Source organism: Meriones unguiculatus, chromosome 1, assembly GCF_030254825.1.
Source record: "Meriones unguiculatus strain TT.TT164.6M chromosome 1, Bangor_MerUng_6.1, whole genome shotgun sequence".
NCBI lineage: Eukaryota > Metazoa > Chordata > Mammalia > Rodentia > Muridae > Meriones > Meriones unguiculatus.
The window spans coordinates 28,121,300-28,142,083 of record NC_083349.1 but is presented as its reverse complement, the minus strand read 5'-3'; the positions used below and the strand labels follow the sequence as shown (position 1 = coordinate 28,142,083).

General features: G+C 44.7%; 1 protein-coding gene across 4 annotated transcripts in view; it reads left to right on the top strand.

The window, feature by feature from the left end:
* The first annotated feature begins 10,141 nt into the window (after positions 1-10,141).
* Positions 10,142-20,784, top strand: part of Incenp (inner centromere protein) — a 31,186-nt gene continuing 20,543 nt past the window's right edge. Inside the window, exons 1-4 of one of the 4 annotated variants that reach the window (XM_021626800.2) lie at positions 10,142-10,722; positions 14,425-14,575; positions 14,985-15,098; positions 16,336-17,105. In XM_021626800.2, the coding sequence (XP_021482475.1) occupies positions 14,436-14,575; positions 14,985-15,098; positions 16,336-17,105 (1,024 nt within the window). In that variant the 5' untranslated portion in view covers positions 10,142-10,722; positions 14,425-14,435. Of the gene's footprint in view, positions 10,723-11,259; positions 11,363-14,424; positions 14,576-14,984; positions 15,099-16,335; positions 17,106-20,784 lie in introns of those variants that run through there. The other 3 variants (XM_060386247.1, XM_021626798.2, XM_021626799.2) reach the window with 3 other exon arrangements.

Below are 20,784 nucleotides of genomic sequence, written 5' to 3'. Positions count from 1 at the left end.
CTCTGCACAGCTACAAAAGCTAGACACCAAGGAGGAAGAAACCTCTAGGCCAGCACCCGTTTGATTTCATCCTGTCACCAAAGTATGTGGTGTCTTCAGCAACAGGGTCTTAAAAAAGATTTATTTTATTTTTAATTGTGTGTGTGTGTGTCTGTATGTGGGAATGAACACTGTAAGTGCAGATGCCTATGGAGCCCAGAAGGGAGCATTGGATCCCCTGAAGCTGGGTTTACAAGTGATTGTGAGTGGCCAACTTGGATTCTGGGAACCAAACCTCGGTCCTTTGCAAGAGCAGGAAATGCTCTGAACCCCTGAGCCATCTCTCCAGCCCCACTGATAGAACCATCAAGTTCTGGAGGGCAATGGTGATGGTCGGTTCTTTTATGGTCAAGTTAACACAATCTAGAGTCACCTGGGAAAAGCATCTCATTGTGGAATAGAGCAGGTTGGCTGGCAGGGAAGTCTGCCAGAGACTGTCTTGATGACTCAGGGGAAGACTCAGCCTGTGCATGGGAAGCACTGTTCTCTGGGTTTGGCTGGGCACACGTACACGTGTCCACTCTCTGTCTCTCTGCTCTTGACTGGATGTGCTGGCTGCTTCACGGTCCTGCTGCTTTGACTTCACTATGATGATGCACTGTACCTTGAAACTGTGAGCTAAAATAAACCTTTTCTCCAGTAAGTTACTTTTGTCAGGGTATTTTATCACAGCAACACAAAACTGGGACAACAAAGAGCAACAGCAACCAAGAGCAACAGCAACAGCCAGGGCTATTTTGAGACTCTCGAGGAGCTTTAGTAGGATATACCCTTGAAGCTCTCTCTTTCTCTCTCTTTGTTTTTTTGAGACAAGGTTTCTCGGTGTAGCCTTGGCTGTTCTGGACTCACTTTGTAGACCAGGCTGGCCTTGAACTCACAGAGATCCACCTGCCTCCACCTCCCAGAGTGCTGGGACTACATGTGTGTGCCACCGCACCTGGCTGTTCTTCTTTAATCATATTATTTTTTATGAGTGTATGAGTGTAAAAAGTCTCCTGAGGTAATTGTTGTCTTGGAGGCTTATTGCTTCCGTCTGCCTAGTCCTTGAAGCTCCTAGCCTCTGTACAATCTAACCTAGGCCTAGAATGTTTTCAGCCTCTGAGACTTACTGCTTAATTAGCCTGCCCTTTCTTGTTCTTTCTGAGCTCTGGGCTGGCTGGTTCAACTCAGCTGTTCTGGCTCAAACTCCTCTCCCAGCTGATTTATTCAATCTGGCTTCTCTCTCGGACCCTAAGAAGCCATTGTTCTGCTGGGCTTCACACTAATTCCAGCAACCTTTTCTAATCTTTTTGTCTCCTTCTCATTCTTTCTTCACCTGTGTCTAGTTTGTTCTCTCATTCAACCTCTCTCTGTAAAACTCTCCTGGTAAAACTGCCTCCTCTCTGTCTCTGCATTGCCCCTTGTGTAGCTTCCCTTTCCTCTGTCTTCTCTTGAGAGTTGGGCGTATCCTATTTTGTCAAATCTTTCTCTGATTTGACACCTTTTCTGCCACTCAATTAGACATCACTTTCAAACAAGGGTGCTTCCTTCTACAAATTAACTTTACCTTCCTTGTTTTTGGATTAAAGGTGTGTACCACTACACCTGGGCCTAAGCTTTTCTTTACTTGAAACTTGCTCTATACCAGGCTGGCCCTGAATTCAGATCTATCTCCTGGATTAAATGCATATTTGTATTTCAGCCGGATCACACAGACCTGGAAGGTTTTTGGATGTGATCTCTTGTCAGAGCAGCCATGTCTTGAGTTAAAATTTCTCTACATGTAAATGTTTTGCCTGCATATACGGATGTGCACCGTATGTGTGGTTGGTGCCTGTGATCAGAAAAAATCTGATCTTTTGAAACTGAAGTTACAGATGGTTTTGAGCCACCATATGGTGCTGGGACTCAAACCCAGGTCTTCTGCAAGAGTAGCCAGTGCTCTTAACCACTGAGCCATCTCTCCAGCACCCCAAACTCCTTAAAAAACTGTATTTTAATAAGCTTATAAAAGAGGTTCTTGTGGCTCTTTCAAACATGCTTCATGTTAGTTATTTCTCCCCTTTCATTTGCCTCTGTCCTATGCTCCTCTCTTCCCTTCCCACTTTTTCTTGCCCTCTCCTATCATTCCTCCCTTTCCCTTCATACTCCCTGTGTTCTACTCTCCACCCTCCCCAAGATCTTTCTTCCCTCTAGCTTCTTTCTACTTTCCTGGGTTCTGCAGGGATTCCAGGGTAACTGTAACACTGTGTATGTGTGTACATGCTCATGTGCGTGAGCTGGAAAGTGAGCTAGAGCCTCATGAATATTAGGCAAGCAGCCTATTACTGAGCTATATTTCCAGACCTTTTGTGTTTTTTGCTTTTGATAAAGGACTGGCCTCCAACTTACTTCATAATAGAGGCTGGGTTTGAATTCTTGATCCTCCTGCCTCCGTGTCCTGAGAACTAGCATTACAGGTGTGCACCTCCATTCTCAGTTCACGTGGTGCTGGAGATCTAAATGTCAGAAACCCTCCTCTGACGCCTAATGTGGGAATAATGGGATCTTACCTTTCCTGCCTTTTGAAGGTTTGATATTTGAGCATCTAAATCTTATATGACATTTATTATTGTTGTTATTATTACGTAACGGTGCCATATGAGAGAAACTGAATATCGCCAAATCAAGTGTGACTTAAAGGTGTATGAATCCTCTTTATTAGAGGAAAAGGGTAAGAAAGAGATTTCAGTGCTTAGGAGTGCTTGCTGTTCTTTCAGAGGACTTGAGTTCTCAGCACCCATGGCTCACAACTGCCCATAACTTCAGGTATAGGGGATCTGATGCCATATTTTGGCTTCTGTAGACACCTGTATATAAAATACTCTCTCTCTCTCTCACTAACACATATTGAAAAAAAATACTTAAAAGGAGGGGGATACACATACACATATATGTATGTATATGTGTATATAACCTAAAGAGTATGAATTATGGAAAGATGACTGGGCTCTTATGTGAAATAGATAACAGCTTGTCTGGAAAATTCTTGTCTATTCCTATGGTATGGGGAGAGAGGGAGAGAGAGAGAGAGAAAGAGAGAGAGACTATGGAAGGTTTTCATGATGACTGGGTTGGATCTGAAGGCTGTTTTTGATCAGAAGATATTCTTCAGAGAAGGTCTCTTTTATGCATCCATGATTCCCTTGAGTTTGAAATAATCATCAGACAAATGTAGTATACTTGGAGGTAATATTTTCTGTACATTTCCAATTTAAAAAGAGTTTATTTTCTGTGGCATCCTGGTACATATTTATTCTCTCATCAGATGAAATTGAGAAACAACCTACTGGCTTGTTGTGAGGACATAACACATAGAAAAAAGCCCAAGGCCTGGATAGCATCATCACTTTGCTTTGTCAATTATCTACTTTTGAGACCTCACATAAGAACCATACAGACATACAGACATTTGTCTGTTCTGTTTGTGACTTAGTTACATTATAACAAAATGGCCTCAAGGTTTGTCAGTGTTGCATGTGGGACTTGGCTGTTAACAGTCGAAGTCTGCCAGATCCGGATAGGCAACTGAGCTTGGTCTATTATGATGAACAATATTTTCTCAGCACCATTCTTTCTCCACCTGATCTGGTGACCCCAGATATTGTAATGGGTGTCTTATAGCCTTCAGGAATGATTACAGACCCAACCCTTTCCTGATAAGAAAACCCATCCAACAAGCATCTGGGAATTCATGGAAATACCCCACCCTGATAAAGAGATCTTGGTTTTCAGCAATGACTTTCAATTGTACTTAGAAATACCCCCACTCATAGGATAATTAAGTACTGTGTTCTCCTTCTTGTGATAGGACCATGCTAGTGCATGTAAAATGAGGCATTGTTCCAGTACATGTAAATCAAGCACCCTGACCCTGGTGAATCAAACACATTCACCCTTGAAACCCCTCTACTGCCCAAGGTTTACAAATCCCTGATTTCAAATAAATGTGTTGGGTGCTGTGTGCTGTGTGACACCATCAGCCTTCCACCATGGCAGCCTGAGATTCATCATTTATTCTGGAGGGCAGGGAATTCCCCTCCTCCCTAGAGATTTGAAGCTGAGCTTCCAGGGCTTGGTTTCCAGCTAGGCTGGCTGGAGCCTGCCCAACCACTGAGAGCTTCTGGACTTCATGGGGCTTGAGTGCCAGCTGACTGGCTATGTGCTACTGGCTGTAGTGAGCTTCCACTGTTCACCAGTGGGCAGCACAACCTTGGTAGTCTCACCAGACCTGCCTTCTGGCCTCACTGTAAAGTGCTTTAGCCATTCCAAGAGATGGGGTCCTCCTGTTATTCATCCAGAAGTCAACAGCTGCATCCCAGATTTCCACTGAACAGAGAATGACAGTTGCAGAATGACAAAAATTCCTTTCCTAAAAGCTTGGTACTATCCAATTATAAACTCCATTTTAAAACTTTTGTTGGTTGTGTGGTTGGACACATTTCATTCCAGAAACCAGGAGACTGCAACATGAATTTCTCTAGTTCTAGGGCAGCCAAAGCTATAGAGACTCTTCAAAATAAATAAATAAATAAATAAATAAAACCTTACTCCAGCCAGGGAAGTAGGTAGGGCAACTGTAGATCATCACCTTTCCCCTGTTCCTCCAAGTCCAGTCCCCAGTCTCATACCCAGCTCTGTAGCAGACCAGCTTTTCTTACTCTCTTCCCCATTCCCAGGGAACTAAGCAGATCCTGGTGGAACACCCTGCTTTCTTCTCTCCTGTGGATTCCCTTACTCCCCAACCCCTACCAGCCCTAAGTGTCAGATCCCAATACCTAAAAGCACGTTTTATCTAGAACCCCCAGTGGCCACATGTATCAGGATCCCAGAATAATTTTCTTACCAGGCAACATACAGCCACCATACTAAGAACCAGACAGGTCAATAGAAACCAAGGAGCAAAACACCTGTTCAAAAAGGATAAGATCAGGTCTTAGCACCTAGAATTAGAACCTTCCCAAACCCTACCATAGCAGGTCCTGGGCACTGTCACACAACTGAGGCACAATGAGACCTTAAATAGCCTTTATGAATATGACAGAGGATATGCATAAATCCTTTAAAGAAATCTATGAAGACACAAATAAACAGTGAAAGGAAATGGAGAAAACAATTCAAGACCTGAAAACGAAATCAGAATCTATAAAGAAAACCCAAGAAACTGAGGAAAATCTGAAATGAAAAATGTAAGCACTTGAACAGGAACCTCAGAGACAAGCCTCACCAACAGAATAGAAGAGGTGAGAGGGAGACTCTCAGGCATTAAAGATATGCTAGAAGAAATGGAATTTCAGTCAAAGAAATGTAAATCTAAAACATTCCTGGCACAAAATATCAAGGAAATTTTGAGGCACTGTGAAAAGAACAAGTCTAAGAATAACAGGAAGGGAGGAGGGAGAAGGAATAGAGGCAGAAGCTCTGGGGTTAGAATAAGATTGGCCTCCGCAAGACAGGTGCTGGTGGTGCACACCTTTAATCCCAGCACTTGGGAGGGACAGGAAGTCGTATCTCTGTGATTTTGAAGCTGGCCCGGTCTACAGGGTGACCAGGATGACCAGGGCTACACAGAGAAACCCTGTCTCGAAAACCAAAACCAAAACCAACAGAAAAAGAAAGAAAGAAGAATGGCCTATGGTCTCCATAAATCAGAAAGTGGTGTGGCCTTGTTGGGGGAAGTATGTCACAGGGGTGGGGATGGAGGTGTGAGGGTGGGCTTTGTGCACAAGCCGGACCCAGGGCTTCTCTCTCTCTCTCTCTCTCTCTCTCTCTCTCTCTCTCTCTCTCTCTCTTTCCTCTCTCCCCTGAAGATTTGGATGTAGAATGCTCAGCACTTCTCCAGCCTCATGTCTGCCTGCATTTTGCCATGCTTTCCACAGTGGCTTAAACCTCTGCAACTCTAAGCCAGCCCCAATGAATGCTTTCCTTTATAAGAGTAACTGTAGTCAGGGTGTCTCTTCATAGAAATAAAACACCTTCTTAGACAAAGGCACAGACAATATTTTCAACAAAATTATAGAATAAAATTTCCTTAACCTAAAGAAGGAGAAGCCTATCAAAATACAAGAAGTATATAGAACACCAAATAGACTGGACCAGAAAAGAAAGTTCTCTCAGCACATAATAATTAAAACCCTAAATATACAGAACAAAGAAAGAATACTAAAAGCTGCAAGGGAAAAGGACCAAGTACCTTACAATGGCAGCCCTATTAGAATTACCTCTGGCTTCTCAGTGGAGACTCTAGAAGGGCTTGAACAGATGTGCTGTACACTCTAAGAGACCACAGATGACATCCCAGACTACTATGCCCATCAAAACTTTCAATCACCACTGTTGTAAGAGACGATTAATATTTACTATTGGTTTATCTTCTGGTAAAGCTTGCTGTTAATCTTAAACAGCTGTATAACCAAATCACCACACAGAAACTGGGTTTTTAGTTAACCTAGAACACAATGCTGGGCAATATTTACTCCCTCCTAAACCTCCAAGCCCTCAGTTTCCTAACATTTAGATTTCCCACATTATACTTGCTTTTTGTGAAATCTTAGGTGTGGTTCATGCTCCACGTCCTCCAAGATCTCTCCTCCAGCTCTGCTCTCCTCTCGTCCCTTCTCCTCCCACTCACCTCCTGCCTTCTGGCTCCTCCCCTCTTTCCTGTCCTCTGGCTCCTCCCATTGCACAACATTGTATCTAGTTGCTTTATTTTGTCCTGTTTACACAAGAGTTGAGGCAGGATGCTTATGAGTATCACAATGCAATATCTGGATTGAAACCAGAGAGTTGGGGGTGATGAAATCAGCATTTGAATTAACAAGGGTAAGGCCTATACATTTTAAAAGAACATTATACCAACACACCACAAATGAAAAAAATATGATATTCCATGATAAAGTCAAACATAAATAGTTACTACAAATCCAGGCCTACAGAAGGCACTAGAAGGAATATTCCAACCTAAGGAGGTTAAGTGCATCCAAAAAAACACAAAGAATAAATAATCCCACACAAGCAAATCAAAAGAAGGGAACACACACACCACAACAAAATAACAGGAATCAACAAACACTGCTTATTGATATCTCTCAATATCAATGGTCTCTATTCTTCAATAACAGAGTCAGACTAATAGAATGAATGCACAAACAGCATCCATTCTTTTGCTGCATCCAAGAAATACACCTCAACTTCAAGGACAATATCACTTCAGGGTAAAAGGTTAGAAAAAGATATTCCAAACACATGGATCTAAGAAGCAAGATGGTGTAGCCATTCAGTATCTGACAAAATAGACTTCAAACCAAAACTAATTAGATGAGATAGAGGATGCTTCATACTTATAAAAAGGAAAAATTCACTAAGAGCATATTGCAGTTCTCAACATCTCTGCTCCAAACACGAGGATACCTAAGATTGTAAAACATTCCAATAGCTTAAATCCCATATTGACCCTCATACACGAGAATTGAAGTAATACTCTGCATCCTATCTGACCATCCTGGGTCGAGGCTGGATATCAACAACAGAAACATCAGAAAGTTTACAAACTCCTGGAAATGAAAGACTTTCTAGAATTGAATGAAAATGAAAAATAACATACCCAAACTTGTGGAACACAATGAAAAGGCTATTCTAAGAGGGAACCTGATAGCACTAAGTGCTTATATTAAAACAATTAGAGAGATCCCACATTAGTAACTTAACAGCACATCTAAAAGCTCTAGGAAAAATAAAAAAAGAAGAAACCACACTCAAAAGGAGTAGGCAGTAAAGAAATAATCAAACTCAGGGCTGAAATCAGTAAAATAGAAACAAACAAGCAAACAAAAAAACATTACAAAAAAATCAATGAAACAAGGAGTTGGATCTTTGAGAAAATCAGTGTATTGACAAACCCTATCCAAATTAACTAAAAAGCAGAGAGAAAATATCTAATTAACAAAATCAGAAATGAAAAGGGGAAAAAACAGCAGACACTGAGAAAATCAAGAGACTCATAAGGACCTACTTTAAACATCTAATACAATAAAAAAATCTCCCTAAAAATATACATATATGGAGGCAATCTAAATGAAATTGTTAAATAATAGGGGAGACAGAGCCCTAACTGGCCATGTTTTGTCACCAAATGTATCTCCAGTACCGGGATGGGGTTACATCTAATTGAGTTGATGGCCAAAGGAGACACACAGGTATCCCCAAACAACTCAGGCTCTTGCTGAGGCTATAAGTTGCTCTCCATAAACTGATGGCAAAGCTTGATTGGTGAGAACACCCACACAAGTCACTGAAGATGAAGAAGTTGAGCTGGTGCCTATACAGAGCCTTCACCTGTATGCTCTACTATCTTTAATATACAGGAAGATGCTCTGCATGTTACCAAAAACAAAACAAACAAACAACAAAACACTAAACACCAACCCAGACACAAACTGATGGACCAGCCTGACTCCATTAGAGGCCATTTTAACTGGGCAGTGGTGGCACACACCTTTAATCCCAGCACTTGGGAGGCAAAGACAGGTGGATCTCTGAGTTCAAGGCCAGCCTGGTCTACAGAGCAAGTTTCAGGACAGCCAAGGATTCACAGAGAAACCTTGTCTCACAGACTGCCCCCCCCAAAAAAAAATTAGAAGTCACCTTGTTACAAGGTCAAAATAAGTTCATTCTTGATTGCTGTAAAACTTGGGTTTTACCATGTCTTGACCCATTTTCTGGAATCTAACTTGTTCCACTATAACTATATCCTGACCTCCACCCTGATGATAAGATCCTCTGGAAATCCCACAATGCTTGAAAACCCCCTTGTCTTGCAATTCTTGAGTTATATAACCCCACCTTCTCCTGCATTTGATGCTGTTCCTTCAAACCCTGCTTTATGGAGACAGTCCTGTCTGACAGAAAATAAAGCTTGCTTAATTCGACTAGAGAATTTGGGTAATGCTCTTTACTCTCACTTGGTGGGATTAACAAAACCGTTTGGTCTACAATGGTGTCCTGCCTGCAGGACATGCTGGGGCAATGGTGGCAGAAAGCTTGTGGGAGTGACCAGCCAATATCTGATTTGACTTAAGGTCCGCTTCATGAGATCGAACCCTGCTTGGGTGACCAAGAATCTGAGACTAGGTAGCCCAGGGACCTAAGGCTAAACCAAATACTACTGTTTTGCTAAAAGAGCATAGTAATAAAATGCCTGCTAAAGACATTCTGCTATACTCATAGATCAGTTCTCTGGTCAGCCATCATCAGAGAAGCTTCTTCCTGCAGCAGATGGGAACAAATACAGAGACCCATAGCCAGACATTATGCAGAGTGAGGGATCTTGGAATATTCAGTTCTAACTGAAATATCAGGGAACCCTGTGGACGAGGTGGCAGAAAGAGTATAAGAGCCAGAGGAGATGGAGGGCACTAAGAAAACACAGCCCAGTAAATTAACACGATGGAAACTCATCTGAACTCAGAGACTGAGGCAGCCTGCACAGGGCTTTCATAGGGCTGCATTAAATTCTTTGCATCTATGTTATGGCTACTAGTGCTTTTGCGGTTATTCCTGGCTCTCTGGCTCTTGTGAATTCTCTTGGGCTCTTTCTGCTTATCTAATTCTGATATGATAGGTTTTGTGTTATATACTGTATTATTATACCTTAGAAATCTGTTTGTCTTCTAATGAGAGACAGAAAGGGAGTGGATCCATATGGAAGCGGAGGTTGGAACTGGGAGTAGAGAGAGGGGAAACTGTAGTCAGGACATATTATGTGAGCAAAAAAAAAAAATCTATTTTCAGTAAAAGGAATAACAATTTTAAAATAAATGATTAAAACCCCTTCTTCAGCTGTTCATGAACATTTAGTTTCTTCCACTTCTTGGCTACTGAGGATAATTCTGTAAAGAAGGTGGACGTATAGATATTTTGGAGACTGACGTGTTTTATTTTAACAGGTGGTGGTGACCACTCTCAACTCAAGACTTTGCTGATACATGCAGCCAGAAAATTCTCTGTTGCACATGGCTATCCAATCTGGAGAATACTTAGCAAATACTTCCTGGTGACAACCGTAGCTCTATGGAAACACTCTGGAGTTATATACCTGACTGTTATATGAGGGAAGGCTCTGTGAGATTTGCAATGTGTTTGTTTTTACCTTTCAAAAATAGCAGAAGTCACAAAACTGTCTTTCAGAACGCAGAAGCTTTGGCCCGAGGATGAGTCTGCGTACTCCAGCATCAAGCTTGCCTTCGCAGTGCACACTGGGACTTGTAGTCCCAAACTTCTCTCGCTCCCCGCCCTACGGCGTTACCACTTCCTCACTAGGTTTGGTGGTGCGGCGTCCGGAAGTTGAGGCGTGTTAAAAGCACTACGTTCTTTTCCCCCGCCTCTTCGTTCCCCAGATTGACAGTACTAACAGCCAACAGAAAACCGGACTTGTGCGTCCTGTTACATGATTGGTTTGGAGTTTTGTAACCGGCCAGACAAACAAGAGGAATTGGCTGAGCCACGGTTTTGAAAATCATAGATTCGCCCGCGCTCACCGCCCCGTTGGTCCTCGGCTGCAGCGAGCCGTCTGGACCGGCTCTCTAGCGCGTCCCGCTCGGCGGGAAGCTCATCTGCGGAAGCCGCAGACTGGAATCAGAGTAGTCGGTGCAGACACGGCGCCGTCGGGTGAGTGAGCGTGGGCTGCCGGCGTGGCGGGGTTGCTGTGTTCGGCATCTGGTTCCGGCCGCTTCTCTGCCCAGGCCCGGCCGGGGTCGTCACCTTCCCTCGTTGCCTGCGGACGTGGGGATCACTTTCAGTGATACTGGGCTTGGAAATGACCTCCACGACCCTGCGCCTGAGCTCTGGGATCTAAGAATAGTCGGTCCCCTCCCCCACGCTGGGCCTAACACCTTGTGCAGAGCCTTGGCTGCTCTGTGGTCCTGGAGCTGAGTCTCCAAACGGTAACGGCTGTTTAGTTTCTCGCATACCAGCTTGAGCAGCATTTTAAAACTGTCTCAAGTCCGGAGGCCGATCCTGCCACTTATTTTGTCATTCCCGCAAGCTTAGTCTCTTGTCAGGGGCATAGTTCCAGCCAGGGTCGGATTGTGTTGTTCTGAGCTTGTAGCTATTGTCCTGGAGGCCTGTGGCTAGTGATTAAGAGCATTTTAAATCCAGGCACCGCCCACCGATTTCCTGGGTAACTTTGACCTAGACTTTTTGTTACCTTGTATGTACGTGGGTATTTCGGAGTAGGTGGCAAGAAGGAAGTGAAAGGGTCCTCGCCCTGGACTCAGAATGGAAGAGTGGTGGATCTTCGTGCTTGGAGGTGTGTGGGGAAAGGTGCTTAGCTCACTTTCTGCACCCTTAGAGGAGATGGCAGTGGAGGCGCTGATCTGGTGAATGGCATGGAGAGGAAGGGATCTGCCTTCTCCCTTGGTGGGATTTGGGTGCTCTGGTTCTTTCATGGGGGGAAGGTGAAGCTACCCAAGAGTCAGATTCTTGTTCCACCCCTCCTTTCCTCAGGGTCACCTCTTTTAATTTCCAGTGAGGGCTTGCTAGGAAGCACATTTCCCCGTGCAAGAAGTGTGGTTTTGGGCTTGGTGAAAGAAGCACTTAGATTGGCAAGTTTTGTCAAGTTTCCCTCTTGTGGCTTTCTGTAGCCCCTCTGTAAGACGTTGGTGTCTTTCTCTTTGCTGGCCTTGAACTGTGGTCTCCGACTTTGCCAGGGCTCGTTTCTGGTGCAGATGGATGGGGAGACTCAGAGGAAAGGCCATGACCATGATTAGCCGGCTGCTCAGTTAATGCTATTTTCCAGAGCCTCAGTGCTCCTATCCATTTGTTTTCACTCCAGTTAGTGCTGTTCTTGGTAGTCAGGTCTGGGGCTTTGGGTGTGTATTGGCCTGTCCTAACCTGTGCCTCGTGATTTAGTCACTGAGTGTCCCTGTGTGGTGGCGAGGCAACCTTTAGGATTAGTTGAGGGATGGATGAATTCATTCCACAAGTGCCAAACATCTAGAGGGCAACACATATTTCTTGTTGATGAGAAGGCTAAGGCCTTACCACAGGGAGAGGTGTTTAGTGGGTAGAGACCAGCAGTAAGCAGATCTAAACAATCACTCATTTGCTGTACACATAACTGGAATCGGTGTGTGAGATTTTGGCTTGATCCTCCCTAAGGATCTAAGAGCTAAGTGAGGAAGCCATACAGAACTGAGACAGAGTTCCTAGGGGGCAGAGGGGTGGTGTGCCTCACAAATCAGACTGAAGTTCCAGAAGGATCAGGGGGATCAGTAATCTAGCCCTTCCTTCTGTAACCTTTCTTTGAGAGGCTGAAGTGTACAAGCATGGCTCTTACTTTTGAAAGAGTGAGGATGGTGGCCTGCTGTCCTGTGGAATCTGAGCTATTATTGCTTGTGGCTATCACCCACTCTTTTGTTCTTCCATGTGTTTACCACTTGGGGTATTTATTGAGGCCCTGTTACAACAGTAACAGAATACTTCTACTTAGTGGAGAACTTTTGTTATGATTTTATAACCAGGTCCTAAGGCAGATATCCAAGCCCTTTTTTTTTTTTTTTTTTTTTTTAAAGCAAGGAAACTGCCACCACATTGTCTTGCCTGGTATTATAGACCGGTTTTCCTGAAAGCAACACATTGCTCATTCACTCACTTTACTCTCCCTCATCCGTTTATAGGGCATTTCAGCTCTAGGGAAGGGTTTTTGGAGTCTCTTTGGAGATCATATTTCTGGACCCCTCATTTTCTAATGCATTATGCATTCCAGAGGCATAACACATTTCCATCTGCTGACTTATTTTTTTAGTGCATCTTTTTTTCCAAGACAGGGTTTCTCTGTGTAGCCTTGGATGTCCTGGACTTACTTTGTAGACTGGCTGGCCTTGAACTCACAGAGATCTGCTTGCCTCTGCCTCCTAGAGTGCTGGGATTACACATCACATCTGGCTTTTTTTTTTTTTTTTTTAAGACAGGGTTTCATGTAGTCCAGGTTGGTGCTGGCCTCTAACTTGCTATGTATAGCTAAGCATGACCTTGAAACAATCCTGAATTTCTCAAATGTTGGGAGGATAGCATGCAGCATCATGTTTTTTTGTGTGTATGTATGCATACATCTTGTGTGACAAAACTTTACCTGGGGAGATGCAAAACGTCTACTCAACTCAGATAGGGAACCACAGCAGACGAAAGTACATATACCACCAAAGTCCAGTTTGGTGAGCCAGTTAGGTTTTTTTGGGGTTTACAGGAGTATGGGTGAGGGGTTCCTTACAGGAATAGAAATGACTGAATGACAGCTTAATCACCAAGGCCCACTACAGCACTGGTAACAGCTCACAGAAACTGGGACACTGCATAGCCTGAAGCCAGCTCAACAGGTTAGAGGGTACCCTTTCTAAGTGACCTAGTCCAGGAAGCTTGGCTGGTTTCTGCTTCTTGCAGCTCAGCTTGTCTGAAAAATCTTCATAGCTGGGCTACTTTAACAGTCTTCTTTGCAGCTTAGTTTCGCTTGGCTAAGAGGGACTCTCAACTTTTATTGCTGAGGGTATTTCTGGCAGGTAGGGGCCTAGTGAATTTGGTCAGTTTCAGGGACTTCCTGAAGCTGTTTTTGAGTTGTTGACTTTCCTGTTTAAGGTGCTTCCTTACAGATGGAATGAGTCAATCTGGGAAAAAAGTGTTATATAACAGTGCAATGTGGTATGGGTTGTGTAGAGGCCAGAGGGCAACTTGTAGGAGTCACTTCTCTCCTACTTTGTGGGTCTAGAGATAGAACTCACATCATCAGGTGTGGTAGCAAGTGCCTTAATCTGCTTAGTTGCCCTGCTAGCCCTCCACTGTCATTTTAAAGAGGCAATTGGACTTGGTGTCTTGATGATCTGGTGTCTGGTGTCAATGCAGGATGGCCATGTCTTAGTCCCCATCCATGAAAAGTGGGAGAAGAGCCTTCAAGAAAATAAACAGGTCTATATTTGGGTAAAGAGAGAGAGTATGTCAGGTTGGTGTTTCTCTGTGATCCAGGAAGGTAGTGCATGGTCATAGTAAGCCTCTGAAAGCTTGTATGTTCTAATATGAACATTTGTAAAGTTCATATCAGAACTGGTCAGGAAGTCTGGGCCTATAGGGACAGTCATACTCTGTGTATTGGTATGAGGGGCTATCAAGACAGTAGGGTTACTATAACATTTCTTTTTGAGAGATGAGGCCATTGGGTTGGCATTTGGAGTTCTGCATCTGCAAGTGGCTCTGTCCTGGGAGATGTATGGGTTTAGGCACAGGTATTTTGTGTGACTTTAGGTCCGGCAGACTTTCCCTCTAAAAGGTCCTGGTTCCTAGCTCAGAGTCCTTATGCTTTTTTGTCCCTACCTTTGCCAGGTAGTGCCACCATGGGGACGACAGCCCCAGGGCCTATTCACCTGCTGGATATATGTGACCAGAAACTCCTGGACTTTTTCTGCAATGTGGACAATAAGGACTTGATGTGGCTCACAGAGATTGTGGAGGAGGCTGAGCGCATGTTCATCAGGTAAAGGCAGGGGCCTGCTGGGGTTGTAGTGAGGGAGCTGGGGTGGGTGTCCTGATAGTTCAGACACATAGCCTGTCAGGGTTCCTTCCTAAGTGTCTCATGTGCTGGGGCCAACCTCGTGCAGTGGGCAGAGGAAGAGGTGATTGAGCCCTTTCTCCTGGCTCACCGTAGTTAGCTGTGTCTCTGAGTGAGTGGCTTGTGATGACTTATCTTGGCACTTGCTTCTTTGGCACATGTCCAGGAGGAAGCACGCTAGTGTCCAGCTGGTGACCTTACATAGCTTTGGGAAACTTTTCTGGGAACTTTTCTTTAGCTTGACTTGTCATTGCCAAGAATGGGGTGGAGTGTAGTCTCCTGAGAGATGGGGCAGGCCAGCGGTTCCCAAGTTCACCCTTCTTGTACGTAACAGAGAGTTCAACAACGAGCCAGAGCTGATGCCCAAAACTCCTTCTCAGAAGAACCGTCGGAGGAAGAGACGGGTGTCTAACATTCAGGATGAAAACAGAGATCCCACGAGGAAAAGGTAGGAAAGGCTTGGGAGGCTGCACTGGAGGTGCTTTCTGGAGAGTTTGTGTCCTGGGAGAGTTTGCTCCTGAAGGTGCTGATAGCAGCAGCAGCTGGAAGGCAACAGTGGTTGGCACCTCACACTGACGATGACAGTTAATCCAGTTCGGAGTACAGTTGTGACTGTCTGTGCATTGGTGGAAAAGGTGGAGACAGGGAGTTGGGGTCTGGAGTTTGGAGGAGGGGAGAAGCACCAGAGGTGTGGCCCAGGTGCTGGTTCCCAACTGCTCTGTTGTTGGGTTTGTTATAATTCCTTGTAGGAATGGTGCTGAGTGCCACACCCAGGTCAAGATGCTGGCTAGTCTAATCAGGCAGCCCTCGTACATATGTCATATATGGTTTTGAGCCTCAGTGGCTGAATGTCCTTGGAATGAATTTTTTTCTGTTTTCTCATTTTCCAAAGGGGAATTGCAAAATGCAATGTTTTTTTTTTTCTATGCCTGCCCTGCTCTGAATAATGACACGGAGACCTTTATATTTATTAAAAACTTTAGGTACTATGCTGGGCAGATACTCAGGTACTTCTTACTTCTCAGCCACATGGTCTGTTTTCTGCCATCTTAGCCTCACTCTGGCAACCTGCTTCTTCATCCGTGTTCTATTGGTGATCTCTCTCTCTCTCTGATCTTCACTTGGGATGTCCTTCCCCTCCTTGCCCTGGGCCCAGAAGTCTGGCCTTAATTCTCCTGCCCAGCTATTGGATGTTCAGCTCTTTATTTAACCTATCAGAAAGTGATGGAGAACAATGTTTATGACATACCAAGACAGGAGATGCTTCGTAATAATGACAAAACACAGGGCACAAAAATATCCTGCAACAGAGAATAAGTGGTGTCCACCTCCCAGGGCCTCAGTCTCAGGGCAGATTGAGAGCACAAGTGAAGTTTTCAGAAGGTGCTGAACACGGTGTAACCACGAGAAGTCTGTGTGAATTCAGTCTTCCCAGCTGTCCCATGAGTAATGGAACTCACTGTTACCCATGTACTGTGGGGAGACTGAGGCTCAGAGAGGAACAACTGGGCTCTCACATGGCTAGCGGTGAGAGTCTGCCCTGGAACCTCAAGGTTTTACCTCCAGACCCTTTGCCCATAATTCATTGAGGCTGGTGGCTACCAGGGAGATTGCTGTACTCTAATTTTCTTTGGGAGTGCCCCGGCCTTTGGGTTGTCTCAGCCTCTTTTCTACTGCCCCAACAGGTTATCCCGCAGAAAGTCTCGGAGCAGCCAGCTAGGCACCCGGCACCTCCGAAGCAAGGACAAGGTGCAGAAGCCGGTGTCTGTTGTTGAGGAGAATGGTTTCCCAGTCTTGCAGCGGGTAACTAGGGCGGCGGCAGCAGCAGCAGCAGCCGCAGCAGCCGCAGCCTCCGCATCCGTGCCATCAGCTGCTTCCTCTCCCACTGCTGAGTCTCCCACAGTGCTAGTCAAGAAGTCTGTGGTGGAGGTCAGCGCCAGTGAGAGATTGAGTGCAGACCTGCAGCTCATCCAGCTCACAGGTGGCCTTCCTCCATCTTCAGTCCCAGCTCCAGCTACACCTCCAGCTCCCCAAGGCATACTGACCTCAGAGGAAGAACCAACACCCAAGAAGTCAGAGGCTGGCAGGCTGGACTCTGTCTCAGTGAGCTCCCTCAAGGCTACTCCCCAGAGCCCCAAGAACCAAGGGGTTGGGGCAGGACGTTCTGTTTCTAAGCTCAAGATTGCTCGGGCCTCCCAGGGCCTGCAGGACTCTCCAGACTCCCCATGGCAGGAGCGAGTGCTTTCTCCTATCCAGCCGAATAACATCTTGCCCACCACAGCCAAGAGCCTTCTTGGGAATATTCGGTCAACGCGGCGAAGCCTGATGTCCCAGGATCCCCAAGTGCCACTAGCCACTTGTTTGGTGGCTGAACAAGAAAGCACCAGTCGCAGGTCAAGCAGAAGGCTTGCCAAGAAGGCTGACAAAAAGCCGGAGGCTTCTGCTCGTATCATCTGTGAGTATGGGGCGAGTGTGGGCGAGTGTGGGATGATGGTGGTTCCATCAGTGAAATGTTCCTCATGTGTATCTCTGGGATGGAGCCACTGGTTAGTCATGACTGGCTATTGAAAATGTGTCTGGTCTGATGGATAAGGTGACTTTCTTTTCCTCCTGGGCAAGACAAGTTCTCCACTACTGAGCAATATTCCCTAGTGCTTTGAGATAGTCTCATGCTATGTAGCTCAAGCCGTCTTTGGGCTCTGTCCTCCTGCCTCTGGCCCCTAGTTTTAGGATTACAATTGTGCGCTGTCAAGGAGCTATATTTTAAGTTTTTTGTTTTTTTTTTAATTTTTTTTTAATTTGTCTTTCTTTTTAATAGTATGTATGTGCACATGTACACACTTGCCATGGTGTTTGTATGGGTAAGTTGGGGGACAACTTGTAGGAGTCTGTTTTCTCCTTCTACTGTGCGGGTCCTGAAGATTGAACTCAGGTTAATAGGTGCCTTTACCTGAGTCATCTCACTGGCCCTGAGTTTTAAGTTTCGTGCACTTTCTTCAATTTAGATTTAAATGGCCACGTGTAGCTACTGGATGATAGAGATCTAGTTCAACACTGTTTTATTTGTTTGTTTGTTTTTTTTCTTTTTTCTAGACAGGGTTTCTGTGTGTTTGGCTGTCCTGGAACTCACTCTGTAGACCAGACAAACTCAGAGGTCCTCCTGCCTCTGCTTCCCAAGTGCTGGAATTTAAAGACATGCTCCACTACCGCTTGGCTCAAAATGGTTTTTTAAAAGTGGAAATAAACCTGGAAGGTTAGCTGCAGTGTTCCTGTGGTCCTTTTCCCAGAGTCAGTGTATCCCTCTGTCCGTCTTTGCTGTCTTGCAGTGATGGACTTAAACTTAGTATCCCTGTGTGCAACTCCTAATGGTAAAGCTGCTGTGGAGATGTACCATGGAGAGCTTGTGGGCTGGTACCTGCTGGCTGCTTTCATTAGGGTCAGAGCTAAGCCTAGGAGCCCACTGTCCTGGTTGGAATAGATCTTTGGAGCTACAGAGGAGAGTGGGCAGCCCCGAGGGTCAGAATTGGCTGCTTGAGGGGGTATGGACTCATAGTGAGATTTTTGGAGGATGGCTGTGCTCAACGCCTGGTGGAGAAAATGTAGCGCTAGCTATCCTGGCCAAGGAAAGGATTGCACAAAGACTTTGAGACACTAAGCAGTAAGTGATGGGCTACCTGGAGCGTCTTGCCACTAAAGCAAGTATAGTCCACATATGGCTCATAGAGTCCTTAGAGGCACCTCGCAAAGATGAAGAAGGAGGCTGCTAGATCAGGTTCCTGCAAGATTCAGGTCACAGGACAGGCCAAGTTTCATAGTAAATGAGAAGTAAAAATACCTGGCTCTTGTAAGACTTATGGAAGAAAATCTGTGTCCTTTTGGCTCTTCAGGGTCTATGCTTTTTAACAGAAGAGGAAACTGTAGACAAGCTGTATAGTTCGGAGACTGGGACTTGAGTTTACTTGCATTCCACCTTGGAAGGCAGGTGCTGAGAGGCTGTGAGGAGCCCAAGGATTGGTTTTGTTGGGTAGGTGAAGACACTACACCCGGGAAGGCTCTCTCTGGCCGTGCTCTGGGCTGTGCAGCCTGGAGAGACAGCCTGGGCCTTGTGCAGCATGAGGTCAGGCACACTGTTTGTCTTAGATTGTCAGGAGGCCTGGGATGGCATGAAGTTGGTCTTGGGGAGGAGTCCTCAGGGCTGGGTGAGCCTGGAGCTATAAGGGAGGGGTAGGAGGAAGTAGAGAGACTCATATACCTGTTCTTGCTTTGGTGTTAGATATCAGACATGTAATTCTTTTTTTTTATTCAGTTTTTTTCCCCTACAAAGACATTTTAAAATTTTTTGTAGTTAAAAATATAATTACACCGTTTTCTCTTAAAATTTTTTGTAGTTAAAATACAATTACACCATTTTCTACTTCCCCTTTCTGTCTCTAATCCCTTCCATGTACTTCCTCCACTTTGTTCGGTTTCAAATTCATGGCTTCTTTCTTTTTTTTTTTTTTTTTTTAAGGCAGGGTTTTTCTGTGTAGCTCTGGCTATCCTGGACTCGCTTTGTAGACCAGGCTGGCCTTGAACTCACAGCGATCTGTCTGCCTCTGCCTCCCAGAGCGCTGAGATTACAGGTGTGCGCCATGCTTGGCTTATGGCTTCTTTCTTTACACACACATGCATACTAATACATACACACATACACACATGCAAATATATAAACACAATCTGCTCAGTCTGTGTAATGTTGCTGAAATGTACAAGATGTAAAAGTCAACCATTTGGTATTGGATAGCCAGTTATGATAGGGCCCTCTTTTGTGGGGACAACTATTCTCCCACTTTCAGCATTCCTTATTTGTCTATAGTTTTTTTTGTCTAGCATCGTGGTCCAGTGAGCTTTCCTCCTTCCATATTGGCATGTCTTTTTATCATCCTTGTTCAGATCTTGTTTAGGCAGCTATGTTGTTAAGACTTCACGTGTCTTTGTAGCTTCCTTGATGTTTCTAGGAGATGCAGTCTCATGGAATTTCCTGTTCTCTGGCTCCTTCAGTGTTCCCTCTCCCAGTGTTCTGAGCCTTGGATGCAGGAGTTGAATTGTAGATATGTCAGTTGGGGCTGGATTCTACATGAGATCACTTGTTCTTTGCATTTTGATCTGTTATGGTTTTCTGTAATGGCTTCCATCTTTTGCAAAGAGAAGTTTATTTGATGGTGGTTGAGAGCTACACTTGTGTGTGAGTATAAGAAGAAATACTTAGATTTTAGTTATTGCTCAGTAAAGTGGCTATTGTAGGTTCTCCTCCAAGATCCTCCACGACCTCACTAGCCCTAGGTAGTTGGCTAGGTTTCTAGTGCCAGGCACGATTTCCCTCTTGTTGAGTGGGCCTTAAGTTCAGTTAGAGAACTGTTGGTTACCTTCAGGATTTGGGTGCTGCAGTGGTCATTGTTATATAGTTCATAGGTTTCATAGCTAAGTAGGATTGGTTGCTTACTTCTTGAAAACATGCCTGGCACTTTCTGGTACTGTGAAAGCTAGTCCTTAGAGAATAGGCTTTCAGGTTAGATCCAGCTTGGATCCTCCAAGTTCAGTGTTTGAAGTGCATGATGTCTTCAGCAGTAGAGGCTTAACCTTTAATCTCTGGAATGAACCAAGGGCAATAGCAATAGGAATCTTTTGCACAACAGTTACCAACAGCTCGAAAGGGGGCTTCCTATGCCTGGTATTGGGGTCTTTGTTAGATGTTCTATGGCTTTTGCAGGCAGTCTGTCAGCTCAGGGGAAAAATTTATTCAAACTATGCATATACGTGTATACAGATTTATATGTATTATATCTAACTTAGGTAAATAGATAACAATAGGATTTTAATGACTTCATATTACTTTCCCCACCTTCCCCTCCTCTATATTAATCTCACTCTTCCCTCCCTAAATTTTTTTTTTTTTTTTTTAATTCAGAGTTTCTTTGTATAGCCTTGACTGTCCTGGAATTCACTGTATCAGGCTGGCCTTGAACTCAGAGGTCCTCCTCCCGAGTGCTGGGATTAAAGGTGTGTGCCACCAAGCCCAGCTCCTTCTCTAAAGTAAAGCCTTCCACCTGTTTTTCCTATCTTCCTGTTCATGTTTACCCAGCTATTCTCTTTTG